The following is a 17,043-nucleotide window of genomic DNA, read 5'->3' on the forward strand; positions in this document are numbered from 1 at the left end:
CCTATTTCTGGTGAAATTCTCCATGGCTCTACTTGTCTGCTGTCTCCCAGGGACCTTATTTCTCTGCCATGTTACATGGGCCTAAAGCTCATGTGTTCAGCTCCTCTGCGAAAGTGTTCCAGGGAAGACAAGACTAAACAGAAGTAGAAAGGGGAGGTGCATAAGACACAAACTGTCTTCCGCCTTATTTCCCTTAAGTCTTATTATGCATTTGATCTCGTGGCCGTTTGTGATGTGAACAAGTGACATGGGGTTCTCAAATTTTCGGGTGCTTAAGACTTACATAGGAGTTTGTAAAGAATGAAGATTCCTGGGACCGAACCCCAGACAGCTGGCTTCAGTGGCTTTGTGTTTTAAATAGATGCCAGATTTGGGGATTGGAGGAGAACATGGGATATGGACCACTGTGGAGGAACACTGGCCTAATGGTTTACTGTAAATAAATTGTGTGCCCAATTGCTTCCAGAGTTTGAAAATTATCTTTGCTGCTATATAATGCCTTTGATCTTTCTATCGACTGCAGCTTAACTCTTTTTTTTAAATATCAAAAAAAAATGATGTACAATGTAGCTTTATTTACATTGTCTTTTACTACATATGGAAAATAAAAATTTTTATTGAAGTATAGTTGATTTACAATATTGTGTTAGTTGCAGGTGTACAGCATAGTAATTCAGTATTTTTGCAGATTATATTCCATTGTAGGTTATTACAAGATAATGGGTAAAATTCCCTGTGTTATACAGTAAATCCTTGTTGTTTATTTTATATATAATAGTTTGTATCTGTTAATCCCATACTTTTAATTTGCCTTTCTGCTTCCTTCTCCCCTATGGTAACCAAAGTTTGTTTTCTATGTCTGTGAGTCTGTCTCTGTTTTGTATATTTGTATTATTTTTTTAATTCCACATATAAATGATATCATACAGTATTTGTCTTTGTCTGACTTATTTCACTTAGCATAACATTCTCTGGGTCCATCCACATTGCTGAAAATGGCAGTATTTTATTCTTTTTTGATGGCTCAGTAACATTCCATTATATGTATATGCACCACATCTTCTTAACCCAGTCATCTGTTGATGGGCATTTGGGTTGTGAAGCTTAGCTCTTGAATGTGCCTATAGACCAAGAGTTCTTGGCTTGAAATCATTGTATTCTTTTTTTTTTTTTTTTTGGCCTTCTTCACTCCCTCTCCTTCCATTCCCTCTTTTTTTTTTTTTTTTTGGTGGTACGCGGGCCTCTCACCGTTGTGGCCTCTCCCATTGCGGAGCACAGGCTCCAGATGCACAGGCTCAGCGCCCATGGCTCACGGGCCCAGCTGCTCCGCGGCATGTGGGATCTTCCCGGGCCGGGGCACGAACCCGTGTCCCCTGCATTGGCAGGTGGACTCTCAACCACTGCGCCACCAGGGAAGCCCCGAAATCATTGTATTCTTTGAGCACCTATCACAAGCAGAGGATATAAAAACTGTTTACAGAGAGAAAGTACAAATAGCTGAGTTGTTAGACTACCTCAAGACTATCAACCAGGTATCCCAAGTAGCTGACAAAAAAATAATCCGACTTTGTGGATTTGGGGACCAAAATGTCAACAGGGTTTCCTTCTTGGATGGGGTCCTTATTTCCAGCATGCATTTGGCAGAGGGTGCCTCTCTCTAGGTTCCTTGATTAACAGAGTTGGGTTTTTCCCTTTCAGGTAACTTGTGCCGTTGCACTGGATACAGGCCCATAATCGATGCATGCAAGACTTTCTGTAAAGTGAGTAGAAAGGAACACATTTCTGAGTATATTTTTTCCTCAATGAAACAAAATGGTGCGGGTTGGCAGGTGTGATTAAGAAAATAGCCCGTTGTCACTAATGCAGGGCTACTTCTTATCTCAAGGTCCATAATTGCTGTTTGTTACTTGATCTTGAGCAGGGCGCCTACCCTGGTTCATTGAGCTTGCCCTGGTAGCCACAAAGGCAGCACGTGAGCACTTCGACATTGGCTGTGGGTCATTGTTCCAAGGGGTCTTAACTGACCTGCTTGTCTGGGTTGGGTACCCTGCCCCGCTGCTCCCGCAGCCCTCTGAGCACACCCCTATCACAGCACTGGGCACACGGTGGTGTAATTGCCCATTTGCTCTTCCATCTCTTCACCAGAAGGTGGTCTGCTTGACGCAGAGGCTGAGTCACTGTGCACCAACGGAATAGGCACTCAATCGATGCTTGTTGAATGAATAGATGAACAATGTTGAAATGAGGGACATAAGGCGGCCCTTTGGAATTTAAATGATGAAAGCAGTGTATCCTAAGAACAGAGTGATAATAATAATATTTGTTATTAATATTTATTAATAAACTATTAATAATAAATTAATTATTTCTTATTAATTAAATATTAAATATTAAACCATTGTTAATATTTATTGCCATGTGCCAGACTTTGTTATAAGATCTTTACAGCCTGGTGACTATAGTAATAATACTGTGTTGTGTACTTGAAATTTGTGAAGAGAGTAGACCTAAAGTGTTCTCACCACACACACACACACACACACACACAAATGGTTAACTATGTGAGGTGATGGATGTGTTAATTAACCTGGTTGTGGTCATCATTTCACAAAGTATATGCATGTCAAATAGTCATGTTGTACACTTTAAATATACACAATTTTATTTGTTAATTATATCTCAATAAAGCCGAAAAAATATTTAGTAGAATCAACAATAAATTCTTGGTTATTTGTTTTTTTCACCCACTAGACTTCTGGCTGCTGTCAAAGTAAAGAAAATGGGGTTTGCTGTTTGGATCAAGGAATAAATGGATTACCAGACTTTGAGGAAGGAAATGAGGTCAGTGAAATGTAAATTTTTTATAAGATTTTCTCAGGACATGAGTAGAGACCAACTTACCTTTAGGAAGACTAAATGGCTGCGTAAGGTAACTAATTTGAGGTGTGTCAGCATGTCCCCTCCCCCATCTCTATCAAAAAAAAAAAGAAAAATCTAACCTAACAACTTCATCCCTCACTCCTGATGTTACTCTCGGTCACATCCAGCTACATATAGGAGGGAGAACACATTGATCCCTTATTGTCTCTTAGTTTAAAAAAAGCCTTCTTCAAGTCTTTTTTCTAGTGGAGATGTTAGGGAAATGGAAGGGCAGGGAGTGATAAGAGAGGTGGCAATTCAGGGGAGTGTTCTGGTTCTCAGCTGTGTCTCACGCTGCTGCCTCCTGTGCTCCCCCCAGGCTCCAAGGAGCATGTGCAGGGTCTGAGGGCTTTGGAGGGCCACCAGCATCTGCGCTGAGATGCTGGTGACCTGGTCTGTGTTAGAGCCTTTGGCTTAGAGCCCAGGTACCATAGCTGACCAGTGGGGTTTTTTGTCTGTCTGTCTCTTCTATGCCTACCTTCATCTGACCTTATTCCACAAAGGATTTAAAGTAGGGAGAATTGCCTGATGACAATAACTTCTGGTACTTTCTCTGTTTAAGACAAATCTAAAATTCTTCTCAGAAGAGGAGTTTCTGCCATTGGATCCAACTCAGGAATTGATATTTCCTCCTGAGCTAATGGTAAGTAAGACAAAGTTGAGCTCATCCTAGAGGAATTCACAGTGAAATGCCAGGAAGGATATTTGCTTATGGATCCTCTCGAAAGCTGATTGGCGAATAGGTAATATCCACCTGCCATTCTCAGTCCAAGGTCTAAAGAGTATGGGACCAGGGCAGAGATGGAGGAATGAGGGTGGAGTCACCACCAGGGGACAGTTGAATGTAAGAAGCAGCAGATAGTATGTATTAAAAAATGTCCTGAGGGCTTCCCTGGTGGCGCAGTGGTTTAGAGTCCGCCTGCCGATGCAGGGGACACGGGTTCGTGCCCCTATCCCGGAAGATCCCACATGCCGCGGAGCGGCTGGGCCCGCGAGCCATGGCCGCGGAGCCTGTGTGTCCGGAGCCTGTGCTCCGCAACGGGAGAGGCCACAGCAGTGAGAGGCCCGCGTACAGCAAAAAAAAAAAAAAAAATGTCCTGAAAAGACATCACAGCATCTGTAGATTTAGACGTGTTTTCTATTTCCGGTTTTGCTGAGTTTTATTCTTCCATTAAATGTTTTGACGAAATTAAGCATGTAAAGTATTTTTAAGCATTGAAATGGATTCTTTTGAGATATAAAAGCACCAAAGGGAGCTGTATTGGAATAGTCTCCAGAGGAGTAAAATATTGTCACATTTTATCTTGTACTCTGATTCCTAGTAAAGCTCTACTTTTAAGTGACTTTTATTTTATTTTATTTTGTTTTGCTTTTTCCAATGATTTTTTTAAAATATTTATTTATTTGGTTGAGCTGGGTCTTACTTGCAGCCCATGGTCTCCTTAGTTGTGGCATGCGAACTCTTACTTGTGGCATGTGAGATCTAGTTCCCTGACCAGGGATCGAACCTGGACCCCCTGCATTGGGAGCGCCGAGTCTTACCACTGCGTCACCAGGGAAGTCCCACTTTTATTTTATTTTTTAAAAAGATCTCTATCTCCTTTCTCTGTTCCTGTAAAGACAGAGAAGAAACAGGCGGAAATATTATCATGAGACGATCTTGAATCTTTATTGCTTTTTCAATAGACAATGGCTGAGAAACAACCACAAAGGACCAGGATTTTTGGTGGTGATAGGATGACATGGATTTCTCCAGTGACCCTGAACGAACTTCTAGAAGCCAAACTCAAGTATCCCCAGGCCCCGGTTGTCATGGGGAACACCTCTGTGGGTATGTAGATCCCCAGGGACTTCTTATGAGGAAACTGAGGAAAAGGCCTTTGGGGAGGAGAAAACCTCATATATGCATGTTCTCCGAAAAAGCAGTCTGAAATAACATTTTAAATCATTTATACTTGACTTCCCTTGAGCACTGCTCAAGAGACTTTTACAACTTCCATCACATAAGTGAATTCCTGTTGCCCTAACCAGAGCAGTGCACAGAGCTGTACCCAAGAGGCCTGCTCCGTAACAAATTAGCAGCAGCAGCTCCAGTGACAGCTGTCCTGTCTTTCCATGTAGAGACTGATCTGGAGCTTGTATTTGAAATTGCTGTTTCCTCTCTCAGTGGTGTCTCAATGGCCATAATAGGTTTTCTGAAACTGCAGTGACAGGCTCTTTCTGTAGTGTCCATTGTAAACTCTGTTTGACTGCCTACTTCTTTGAGGAGTCTCCTAGAGTCTTCCCAAGGAGAATTTTGAGTATGCCACAAGTGGTCTTGGACGTGTCTGCCAAGTTTTAAGGCTGACGAGTCCAAAGAGTTCCCCAAGTTTAGTGAAAATCCACCCGTCGGTTCTCTGTTTGTGCGATTTGGCAATGAACAGACCAATAGATATGTAATTTTTATATATTTAAAGACATCAGTTTTAATCACAATTTCAAAATCTAAAAGGCAGTTAACCCCCTTCATCTCAGTCTGCTTATTTTTTTTTCCTAATCCTTCAGGGCCTGACGTGAAATTTAAAGGCATCTTTCACCCAGTTATAATTTCTCCTGATAGAATTGAAGAACTGAGTGTTGTAAACTATACAGATAATGGTGAGTTCTTAAGGTCCCTATTTTCTTAGTTAAAATGCATTAATCAGCTTATTTGCTTTGCTCAGCAGACAAGCAAAAAAAGTCTTATTCATAATTTTAAGGTACAGAGAGACTCCCTTGTAAGGTGATAACACTCTGGAGGAGGCTCAGGGAAGAATTCTCTCTAATTATACGAGATACTAATTGTCTGAAGAGTCGGATTTTCACTGAAGAACTTTTATGTCTGCTGTGTGAGGGAAATGTAACAGCTCTTCAGTGAAGGGTACTGTGCTAAGTGCTGGGTAGAAGATAAAGATGGAGTCTTTGCCCTCCAGAAGCACAGTAGTAACCAAACAAGTTTACGTATTAAGCAGCTTACAAACTGGCTTTTCCATTTCAATAAAGGAAATTGATTTAATGACGCTGATGAGAAGCAATGAAATGTGGGTTTGGAGTCTGGCTCTGGAGTCCAATTCCTGACCATGTCATATATTAGCTGAAAAACTTAGTCAGGTTACTTAACTGAATCTCAGTGTGGGGGGGAGGGCTATTAATACTTCAAAGCTTTGTTAGAATCCAAGACGATTCTGTGAAGCATTCAGCATAGTGCTTGACACAGTGAGTATTCAGAAAATTTAGCCTCCATGACAACCATCACTCTCACCCCCTCTTCTGTCACCAACACCATCACCTCCTTCACCATCATCATGAACACCTCCATTACCAACCACTATTCCCACCGTCACCACCATGACCACCAGTAAGCAGGGTAGCATGTATTTAGCATAAAGATCCCATATCTGTAGTCTAAAATCTAATGGACATTTCCAGGTCAGCAGTGATCACGTTGCGTTATCTACAAATGATTTCATTTCAGGACTGACCTTAGGTGCCGCCCTCAGCCTGGCTCAGGTGAAGGACATCCTGGCTAATGTGATCCTGAAGCTCCCGGAGGAGAAGACACAGATGTACTGTGCTCTCTTGAAGCATTTGGGAACTCTGGCTGGATCCCAGATCAGGAACATGGCTGTATGTATCTGACGACAGTAACATCTAGTATGTGTCCCATGAATGACTGTCCCTGATAAATCATGACATTTTCATTCTTTTGGAATAGACAAAAAGAATAGTTTTCCAAAGTCTTGCTTGATTCTTATTTTACCACTTGTGTCTTTATAATTACATAAGTGGAGTGAAAATAACCCATTATTTTAAAAAGTCTTTAGGGGGCCACATAGTGAGCAGGCATCCAGATTCAGATCTGAACCCCCTCCTGGCCGTGGGCAACTGTACCCTCAACGTGCTATCAAAAGGTAAGTGACAGCTCCTTCTTAGGGATTATTAAACCCTGTTCCTCCTACCCTTTTGCCTCTCTAGGGATGCAGGAAGTCCAGTTTTGAAAATTACTATCCTTTATAATATTAATAATTCCTCTGCCTTTCTGGATGCTTGGAAAGTTGGTCTGTCTGGTCCTAAATGCACACACACCCAATGTCTTCATCTCTTTCTTTTTGAGGACTTGTGCTAGATGTTTTCCCATACTGGTCACCTGACATCGACCAGTGTTGGTTAGTGTCCCGGTGTGATCTGAACAGTGGTGAGAACTCTAGGCTATTGACAACGATTGGGCCCCTTTGTCAAAGACTTTCTCCAGGTGGTACAGGAGTGTGTGACACCCATGTCATGCTATGTGCTCATGCTCAAGCTGCCATTGATGGAAGCCTGCAGACCTTTTTCTATTGAACAGTGGTTGGGCTTCATTCTATATTTATTTACTTGAGTTTTGTTTTTTGAAACTAAGTCCAGGACTTTTCATTTATTTCTTTTATTTTAACTTTGTCGACAATTATTAGGAAGTTTTCATTGGTCCTCTATACATCTGTTGCTTTTTTTTTTCATTTAGAAATATGTACTAACTTTCTGTTACCTGCATTGTTAAATGCCCACTCTTCATGTCATCTAAACCACAAAATTATCTTAAGGAAGAAGATGTACATTCAGTTATCAATTTAAGTAACATCCTTTAAAAAATCATTTATTGAGAAATAGGTTTTGTGATATAAATATGAACATCAAAAGCTTCTTAGCTTTATCCCAAAGTCCTATTTCATTATAGCTTTAAACAGTTCCTCCCCCCAATATACTGATTAAAGAACAGAAATTCTTTTGGTGCTGAGAAAAGATATAAACAAATAAGACTGCATCCCACTAGTATAAAAATTCATTAAAGGCAATTTATTTATTCACTACCGTTTCAAGTAGGGTTCATGGTTATAAATAAATGTTTGTTGAATGACTTTATTAGAATATCAAAAGGGATATTAATGTACTCTCCCTTCTTACAAAGCTCAAAATGAATCATGCTGCTCAGAAAGAGTGCTATGGTCCGATTCTACCTGACCTCTGGTCTACTCTGCTAGACATTTTTATTTATAATCAAGCAAGGAAGGCAAAAAAAAAGGTGGGCCCTAGATGGGAAGAAACATTGCAAGATGCCATTTCATGGTGAAAGATTTTTTTTTTTTTTTTGCGTTACGTGGGCCTCTCACTGTTGTGGCCTCTCCCATTGCGGAGCACAGGCTCCGGACGCGCAGGCTCAACGGCCATGGCTCACGGGCCCAGCCGCTCCGCGGCATGTGGGATCTTCCCGGACCGGGGCACGAACCTGTGTGCCCTGCATCGGCAGGCGGACTCTCAACCACTGCACCACCAGGGAAGCCCCTGCGCCACCAGGGAATCCCCATGGTGAAAGATTTTTAAACATAGGAAGAGCCCTTTTTTCCTCAAACAATAAATTTCCTGTGATATTTGGTAGAATTATTTCCCAAGTTTTGGGAGTTTGATTGTTTAATAGAACAGATTCCAGGGAAAGTGTCATTTCTTTCCACAGAAGGAAAACGACAGATTCCTTTAAATGAGCAGTTTCTCAGGAAGTGCCCCAGTGCTGACCTTCAGCCTGAAGAAATCTTGACCTCAGTCAACATCCCTTATTTGAGGAAGGTGAGAACGTCCTTTCAATTTCTTGGTTTTACTTGTGAGTGCACAGCTTGTTAATTCCAACATAGGGCGGGTTAAGAAAAGGTGTTGAGTGTTTGCAGTGGAGAATATGAGGATTTGTGACTAGGTATGTTTCACTTGTGTTATATACCCCCCATCATTGCTAGAATCTGGAGACCTTAGACTCTGCCTTCCTCCCCAGCCCTGCCCGCCACCTCTCTCTCCCTCTCTGTGTCTCTTTCTCCCTCCCCACCTTCCCGCCACCCAAACCAAACTCTAAAGTTACTTTCTTACAGATTTTTAAAAATTCTTTGTCCCGTGAGGCTTTTTCCTAAATAAGACTTAAAATGATACTTCTACTTATATCTTGAGGTTTTGAAGAGGCTATACATTGGCAATAGAACTTACTGGTAAGAAGAAGGGTTTTGGAGTCAGACTCAAGAGTGAATCCTAGTTTTAGACCTACTTTGACCCTGAGCTCATTACTGAATCACTCCTAATTACAGATGCCTCATCTGTAAATGCGAATAATCAAGCTTGCCTTGGAGGGTGTATGAATTTGCTAGGGCTGCCATAATAAAGAACCACAGGGGCTTCCCTGGTGGCGCAGTGGTTGAGAGTCCGCCTGCTGATGCAGGGGACACGGGTTCGTGCCCTGGTCCGGGAAGATCCCACATGCCGCGGAGCGGCTGGACCCGTGAGCCATGGCCGCTGAGCCTGCGCATCCGGAGCCTGTGCTCCGCAACGGGAGAGGCCACAACAGTGAGAGGCCTGCGTACCGCAAAAAGAAAAAAAAAAAAAAAGAACCACAGCCTGGGTGACTTAACTACACCCTCACTTGTGGAGGCTGGAAGTGTGATATCCAGGTGCTGCAGGGTTGGTTTTCCTTTGGCTTTTCTCCTTGGCTTTTTCATAACTATCTTCTCCCTGTGTCTCCATGTGCCTTCCCTCTGTGTCCGTGTCCAAATTTCCTCTTCTTGGGAGGACACCACCATGCTACATCATCGCCCACCCTGATTATCTTATTTTAACTTAATCACCTCTTTAAAGACCCTGTCTCCTGATACAGTCACATCCTGAGGTACTGGGAGTTAGGACTTCAACTTATCGATTTTGAGGGGGACACAATTTGGCCCATAACAGAGAGTGTGACAAGGGTCAAATGAGGCAACATAAACAAACTGCCTTGTGCACAGTTGTCCCTCAGTGTGTTTCTACAGGTGCCACTTCACTTTTGCTTTCAGTGGGAGTTTGTGTCAGCCTTCCGACAAGCCCAGCGGCAACAGAATGCGCTAGCGATAGTCAATTCGGGAATGAGAGTTTATTTTGGAGGAGGAGATGGCATCATTAGAGAGTTATGCATTGCATATGGAGGCGTTGGTCCAACCACCATCTGTGCAAAGAATTCCTGCCAGAAACTCATCGGAAGGTATGGATTCATGTCCTTAGTCTCCAAGTAATAGAGCAGCTCTTTTTGTGGTATCATGTAATTACAAGAAGAAAAATGCTTACTACCTTTCTGTTTAACGACATGGAATTCCAATAAGATCTCATGATTATTCCCATGTGTCGTAGTGAATTCTGAAGTGGACACCATATAGTGTGTGTGTGTGTGTATGTGTGTGTGAACCCATCTCCCAATAGTATATAGACACAGTAAGCAAAATGAGTAAATCTGCATTCTTTATTGTAAGAGAATAATTTACCATTATGAAAGATAGATTATGGGAGTTTGTTTTATAATAACTTGCTAAATGCACATGCATACCTAACTTTTTTATTTCTATACTAGTCGCCAATATTTCTTGAGCATTTACTAGGTACCAGTTAACATTTCAGAAGTAATAGACTAACGGTTAAAACCACAATCTTGATTGAACCACACTGCCTGGGTCCAAATCTCAGTTCAACTCCTATAAATTATGTGATCTCTGTCAGCTTACTTAATCTTACAGTACCTCAGTTTCCTTATCAGTCAGGGAGATAATCACACCTCATAGGACAGTTGAGAGGATTAAATGAATGGATACATATAAGGTACGTAAAACAGAACCTGGCATGCAGTAAACGTTCTAGTGATACAGGGAGCAGTTACTCCTGGGCTGAGGACTTAACATGAGTTGTCATTTCTTTCTCACGACCATTCCAGGAGCTGTGTTCTACCATTACTGCCCTTTTACAGATGATGAACTGATGGGCCCAGGCCAGACACCTTGAGAGTGGTGGACTGTGATTTGAACTTGGGTTGCCTGACTCTGGAGTTTGTACTCTTTTTCTCCTGCATTAAACTGTCACTATTTGTCTTACAAGCTCACTGAGCCTGTGAGGTAGTGAGTCCTGTTGGGCTAGGAGTCTTCTCTTTTGACGCCCATAGGCGCTGGACTGAAGAGATGCTGGATGCAGCTTGCAGGCTGATTCTGGATGAAGTCTCCCTCCCAGGCTCAGCCCCAGGTGGGAGGGTGGAGTACAAGAGGACTCTCATCATCAGCTTCCTCTTCAAGTTCTACCTGGAAGTGTCACAGATTTTGAAGAGGATGGTAAGTGGACCTGACCATGCGTTACCTTTCCCAGTCTTGGGGGCTCTGGGGATACACAAAGTGGCGGCAACAACTCCCTGCCAAATAGCTGTAGAATAGAATAGAAAAGACAACCCAAATCAGAGACTCACGGGCTTGCTGGGCGTATGGCAGGCCGTCTGTCGATGGGGTGTGTGTTTGGGGAAGAATGGCAAGTAGAGCACAGAGTTGTGCGGGATTTGGTTTAATACCACTCAGTTATTTTGTTTCTGACCTGTTGTATGTCTCCATGGTGTTCAGAAACTTGTTAATGATTTGAATATATTTTCCCTTAGGAAAGCATTTCTTCCACCTGTCAAGGTTTACCTTTGTACGTTTGGCTTTCTTCTCTGGGTTCAGCTTTGTTTTCTCTCACTTGTAAGATGGCAATGGCAGCCACTCCACAAGGTTATTGAGAAATGGGTCATCATAGGAAAAGGCTTCATATGGTCCCTAATGCTTCGGAGAACCATGGTGAAGACTGCCTACTGGTAGTCATAATCACAGTAGTAAGCATCCGGGCATTCTTTCACTTGGCCTCCCGTATGACAAACAATTAGAGTTACACAAGACTTGGCTAGGGAGGATACAACTGAAAAAAGTTTGGAATAAATTTGCTAGACCCAAAGGGAACTTCAACCATATTGGTTCATTAATCCCAAGCTACAATCAGCAGACCAAACTAGACTAGAAGCCAAGAACATTCCTCATGTGGTATAGAAATTAGTATGATCACTTTTTTTTTTAAATAAATTTATTTATTTATTTATTTTTGGCTGTGTTGGGTCTTCGTTGCTGCACGCGGGCTTTCTCTAGTTGTGGTGAGTGGGAGCTACTCTTCGCTGTGGTGCGTGGGCTTCTCACTGTGGAGGCTTCTCTTGTTGCGGAGCACAGGCTCTCGGCATGCGGGCTTCAGTAGTTGTGGCATGCGGGCTCAGTAGTTGTGGCTTGCGGGCTCTAGAGCACAGGCTCAGTAGTTGTGGCGCACAGGCTTAGTTGCTCCGCAGCATGTGGGATCTTCCCAGACCAGGGCTCGAACCCGTGTCCCCCTACATTGGCAGGTGGATTCTTAACCACTGCGCCACCAGGGAAGCCCTAGTATGATCACTTTAAATTAGAGGCAGAGTTCTCTCTTATCATTGCTTCTGAAGGTATCTTCTCATTATATATGAGAACTAAGAACCAGAACAGTTGTATCAAAGTTTTTAGAATAGAAGCTTGAAATCATACATATGTGACATATTGTCACTAGGTAATCAAAAGAGAAAAAGTAATAAAGCCAACTATACACTCCTCCAATTAATAGCAAACTAATACAATTTATTGGATGAATCAAATGATATAAATTACAGCTTCCATCTTGTAGTCTTTTACCTTCTATTCAATTTCCTCTATTAATATTCCTCTGCTATTAAAAATAATAGCCTTTGTTGGCTTTAATTTTCTGTTAAAAATTTTAAATTGTAAAAAATAACCATTAGGTGCACTGTTTAAAGTCTTGCCTAAGGACCAAATGACCCACTTTTCCTCAGCTCTAGGAAGTGTTCCTCCTGGGGCCCCAGAATGCTTACTGCTGTGAGGTTGTGGCAGAGATGCAGCCCGCCGCATTTTCTCTTCTTCCTGATTGGCCAGGTGGTACAAAGCAGAGCTTGATGCTCATTTGCAGTGGTGTACCTTGGCTCTGACTTTTTCCTGGTTTAACTACTCTCTTCCTTTCCAATTACTTACTTAGCTTCTGCTTCCCTGTTTTACTGGTTTGTAAGCCCTCAAATCATTTAGGAAAGCATGTGAAAGTATCATAAGAAACATAAAGATATTGGGAGTCAGTAATCTACTGTTTTCACGTGGCTCTTCATAATATGTGGTTATATGTGTGGACCTTCCAGAGTGTGTGTCCTGGAGGTCAGGGAGAACCCTGCTTCTACTTCCAGGATTCTGAATTAGGCAAGTACTTAACAAATGTTAGACTTCACAGTAGAGCTGCTTGCTAAGAGCCATGCTAGCCTCCCTCCCCAGACCATTCTGGCATATTTTAAATATCTGCAGTGGTTCTACTTTTCAGGACCCTGTTCACTATCCTAGCCTTACAGACAAGTACGAGAGTGCTTTAGAAGAGCTTCATTCCAGACATCACTGGAGAACATTAAAGTACCAGGTTAGTGGCTTTTTTTCTTCTTTTTAATTCAGAGGTCCTGGGCTAAAGCTTCTTCACTTACCTCTCAGTGATTATCAAGATGTATTAGCCCGAGCTCCCCTTCTGGTGAACCCACAGCCTTCTTTACTGTTAATTAAACTTTCAAAATCAATGCAGTATTGTGATTAAAAATAAAGCTAGCAGTGGTAATTTTTTTAAATGTCTGTTTTCAACTTGAGGGCTGTGTGTTTTGTTCTGTGGCCTTGTACCACTGACATGAACAAGCTGCCTAGTTTGCCATATGCTCTTGCCCTTGGCATTGTGGAAGTCAGAACACAACCAAAGTCAGAGCTGCTGATTTATTTTGTTTGAATGTGGAGATACTCGGCTCCCCCAGTCCCCATTCTCCAAGTGTTTTCTCTGTGAGTTAGTTTTAGAGTTGAATCAAACGTTAGGTTCTAAGAGCTAATTTCAAGGTCTCCTAATGAAAGCTGCCTGTTAGAACACAATTCCTCGTGACCTTCAAACAGAATTTTCAGCTACAACATCATAAGAGTATCGCCTGAAGTCCTCCTGTCAGTAAACTGGATAAGATTCAGTGCTTCTCCTTGAAATTGTTCTCAAGAAACTTTACCTTGAGAGTTTGATTAAGCCAAGAGCATGAAAAGGCTTTTTAAAGATTCTTTTAAAATAGATTCAGTTCATTGGATCTATTGTTGAATTTAGTTGTAAAAGCTTACAGTATGTCATAACAAACAGTTCCCTGTTGGTATATATCTCTTCAGTTTATAGGTTCAATATATTCAAAATTCAAATATGCCAAACTCCATTGAAAGTGTTGAAAGTGATCATTTTGAAAGTCAAAAATAGCTTCCCTCTTCCCCGGTGTAAAATACGACCACTGCAACGTTTGGCTTATTTATAAATACCCTAACACTGCCTTGACCATGGAATAAACTTCAACAACCATAGGAACAACAAATTAATGGGCTTTCAAATCGTCCAAAGAAAAGTGATAATCTTCACATAGTTTGTTATTATAGATTGCAAGACCAAGTTTTGGAAGTAGTGTATCTCTCATATTTATGTTTTATTTTTGTTTTTCCTCTGGGTTTTCACACATACACACACGTGCGTGGGCACACACACACACACAAATACCCACATTGCTAGAGGAACTTCAGCAGTCATGACCAACTTTTTTTTTCCCCAAGTCAGTTAATTTGCTTAAAAGCCTTTTGACAGAGATCACCAGTTAGAGGAGACAACAGTCTTTCCTCCATGGTATCTTTAGCCATATAACAAGCACAAGCAAGTAATCAAATACAACCTCTTTCATTAGTAGATTCATCACAACTGACTTTTTTAAAAAAAAGTTATAGCTTCAGCTAAATTAATCAATTTTAAATTTATAGATATATATGTGAAAGATATATTTTGGGATTTATCTTCAACCTTTTGGCAGGCAGGGCTCACAGCAAGGTTCCAAAATGCTTTTTTCCCAAAGCAGTGATGTGTTTCAGTATTTATAGTAAAAAGTATTATGTCATAGAAAACTCCCAGAGCCTATGTAGAGACCTATGAATGTGTTTCCTTAGTGTCTAAGCTTATGGATTACCTGGAATTTTGCTCTTCAGGATAGAAAAAATCTCTTTGGATTAAAAAAAAAAAGATGTGGGTGATTTTTCATTCAAATGTTGTTCAAATGGAGAACTCAACACAGCATTATAGGTAGCACTTCGGGGGCATTTCACAGCAGGCATCAGTCCCTGCCATCTGAAACAAACCGGACCTGATACATGTTTTTATTTGGATCACCACCTCAACTTCTCAGAGAATGGGGAGAAGAAGCCTGCTGAGAGCACTTGGCCGTGAGGATGGGGCTGGTGTGCATTGGGGCTGATTCAAATGCCTGTTCATATTGCCTGAACCCCAACATGTAAAATTTTCTCTCATTTCCCCCCTTCCCCTACATTTGTGGCCTAATGTCCACCTTTATTTAACGGTGCCTAGGCCAAGTTCTAAATTATTTTTCTTCATAATCTTCTGCTTTCTAGTTTATAAAGTCAGGATGAACACAACCACCACAAAACAAAACACAAAGACTTAGCCAATATTCCTTTTTTGGTGCATTGTCTTGTACTAACTACAGAATTGAAGTTTACATTTAAGTGAAGCAAATATGGTCTTTAAAACAATAAATGTTTATCAGTAAGTATATATTTTACTGTAAAACAGTAAATTTTATATGAAATAATAAGTTCAGAGCATCCTACACATATGTCTTATGCCAAATTCATTTGAGAAATGACTCTACTTTCTACATATAATTGTCAGGGAAAATTTGGCTGATATCTTACTTGTTGTCATTTATAGTATAAAAACAATAGGGTTTTTTTCCTCATTTCTCTAATAACCAATAAAAATGCTGAATGTGTTTTCGGATTACATGTGCCACTCTCCTTTTCCCTCTGACAGATCAGAGGTTTCTCCAGGTTCCTGCCTAGAGAACCTCTGATCCATCTCAAGCTGAAGGTTTATTTTTTGAGTCCCTCAAGTAGGCTGGCAGTGACTGACAAACATTCTTCTTGGGTCTCGTGAGCAGCAGAGGGGCTTGGGGAGGTGTCTTTTCACAGATACCTTTATGTAAAGTTCCCAGTCGTAACCATGCTGGCTTTCCTCCATTCATAGTATTTGGTAAATGGAATCTAAACGTTCAGAAAGGCAAAGAAAGCAAAACACCTGCATGAGAAGAAAACATGACAGTTGATCAGTGGGATCCCAGACAGCTAGGGTCTTTCCCTTCCATGCTGTGGAGCAAGAACCTCAGAGCACTTTCACTGAACCAAGGGAAGCTCTGACTCTGCAAAATCTGCAGCTATGATGGACATGAGCTACCACTCTAGGTGGAATCAAACATCTCATGTATTGTCAAGATGTAATAAGTAGGCTTTCTCAAACTGCACATTCTGGGAATCAAATACAAATGTATTTACTTTTTTAAAATTTCTCAGATGCCTTACATGATGCTGAGCTGGAAACAGGTCAGCTTCTATGGCTTCTTTTCCTCTCAGTAGAGGTGCTGACCAGCATGTGTTCTGTTGGTGCCTTTGCTTTTTTTTTTTTTTTTTTTTTGCGGTACACGGGCCTCTCACTGTTGTGGCCTCTCCCGTTGCGGAGTACAGGCTCCGGACGCGCAGGCTCAGCGGCCATGGCTCACGGGCCCAGCCGCTCCGCGGCACGTGGGATCTTCCCGGGCCAGGGCGCAAACCCATGTCCCCTGCATCGGCAGGCGGACCCTCAACCACTGCGCCACCAGGGAAGCCCTGTTGGTGCCTTTTCTGTCTTCCCTCCTGCTGTGTGATGCAGTGGAGCACTGTGAGCCTCATCTCAAAGAAAGAGTCCGTGCCTCCCCCGGCTCAGGGTGACCCCGTGAACAGCAGTGTGGAGCAGCAGATGGGGTGGGAAAGGGAACCTCCATAGCTTTTTCCAGGCCTTACCTTGGCCGACCCTCCTCCTGCCCGGGTCTTCCTGAGAAAGCCTAGGGGGTCTGGCCTCAGCCCTGGTGCCGGATGCAGTGCTGACCCCACGAGGTGTGGACGGGGCAGCTTGGCGCTGCTGCAGAGCTCCAGGCCCCAGAGCTGCCTTCTCCTTTGAGAGGAGCCTTTGGGGAGTGGCCGCTTGGCTGGCAACTTTCCTGGAATTTCCACCTCCCACAGTCCCATCACCAGACCCCTCGGCAGCCTCAGCCTTGCCCCTGGTCTCTGAGCTTGGTCTATACCATGTCTCTTAACCCTTCTTTCTTCATACCTCCAATTCTTC

General features: G+C 42.2%; 1 protein-coding gene across 2 annotated transcripts in view; it reads left to right on the forward strand.

Annotated features, from left to right (window-relative positions):
- AOX1 (aldehyde oxidase 1) overlaps positions 1-17,043 on the forward strand; it is a 77,151-nt gene that overhangs the window by 13,158 nt on the left and 46,950 nt on the right. For both annotated transcript variants that reach the window (XM_081242430.1, XM_081242431.1), the window contains 11 exons: positions 1,699-1,760; positions 2,752-2,841; positions 3,482-3,562; positions 4,606-4,750; positions 5,464-5,556; positions 6,413-6,564; positions 6,755-6,848; positions 8,426-8,535; positions 9,777-9,961; positions 10,907-11,069; positions 13,150-13,242. In XM_081242430.1, the coding sequence (XP_081098556.1) occupies positions 1,699-1,760; positions 2,752-2,841; positions 3,482-3,562; positions 4,606-4,750; positions 5,464-5,556; positions 6,413-6,564; positions 6,755-6,848; positions 8,426-8,535; positions 9,777-9,961; positions 10,907-11,069; positions 13,150-13,242 (1,268 nt within the window). The remainder of the gene's footprint in view (positions 1-1,698; positions 1,761-2,751; positions 2,842-3,481; positions 3,563-4,605; positions 4,751-5,463; positions 5,557-6,412; positions 6,565-6,754; positions 6,849-8,425; positions 8,536-9,776; positions 9,962-10,906; positions 11,070-13,149; positions 13,243-17,043) is intronic.

Source organism: Mesoplodon bidens (assembly GCF_964165515.1).
Source record: "Mesoplodon bidens genome assembly, chromosome: 8".
In the NCBI taxonomy this organism is placed as follows: Eukaryota; Metazoa; Chordata; class Mammalia; order Artiodactyla; family Ziphiidae; genus Mesoplodon; species Mesoplodon bidens.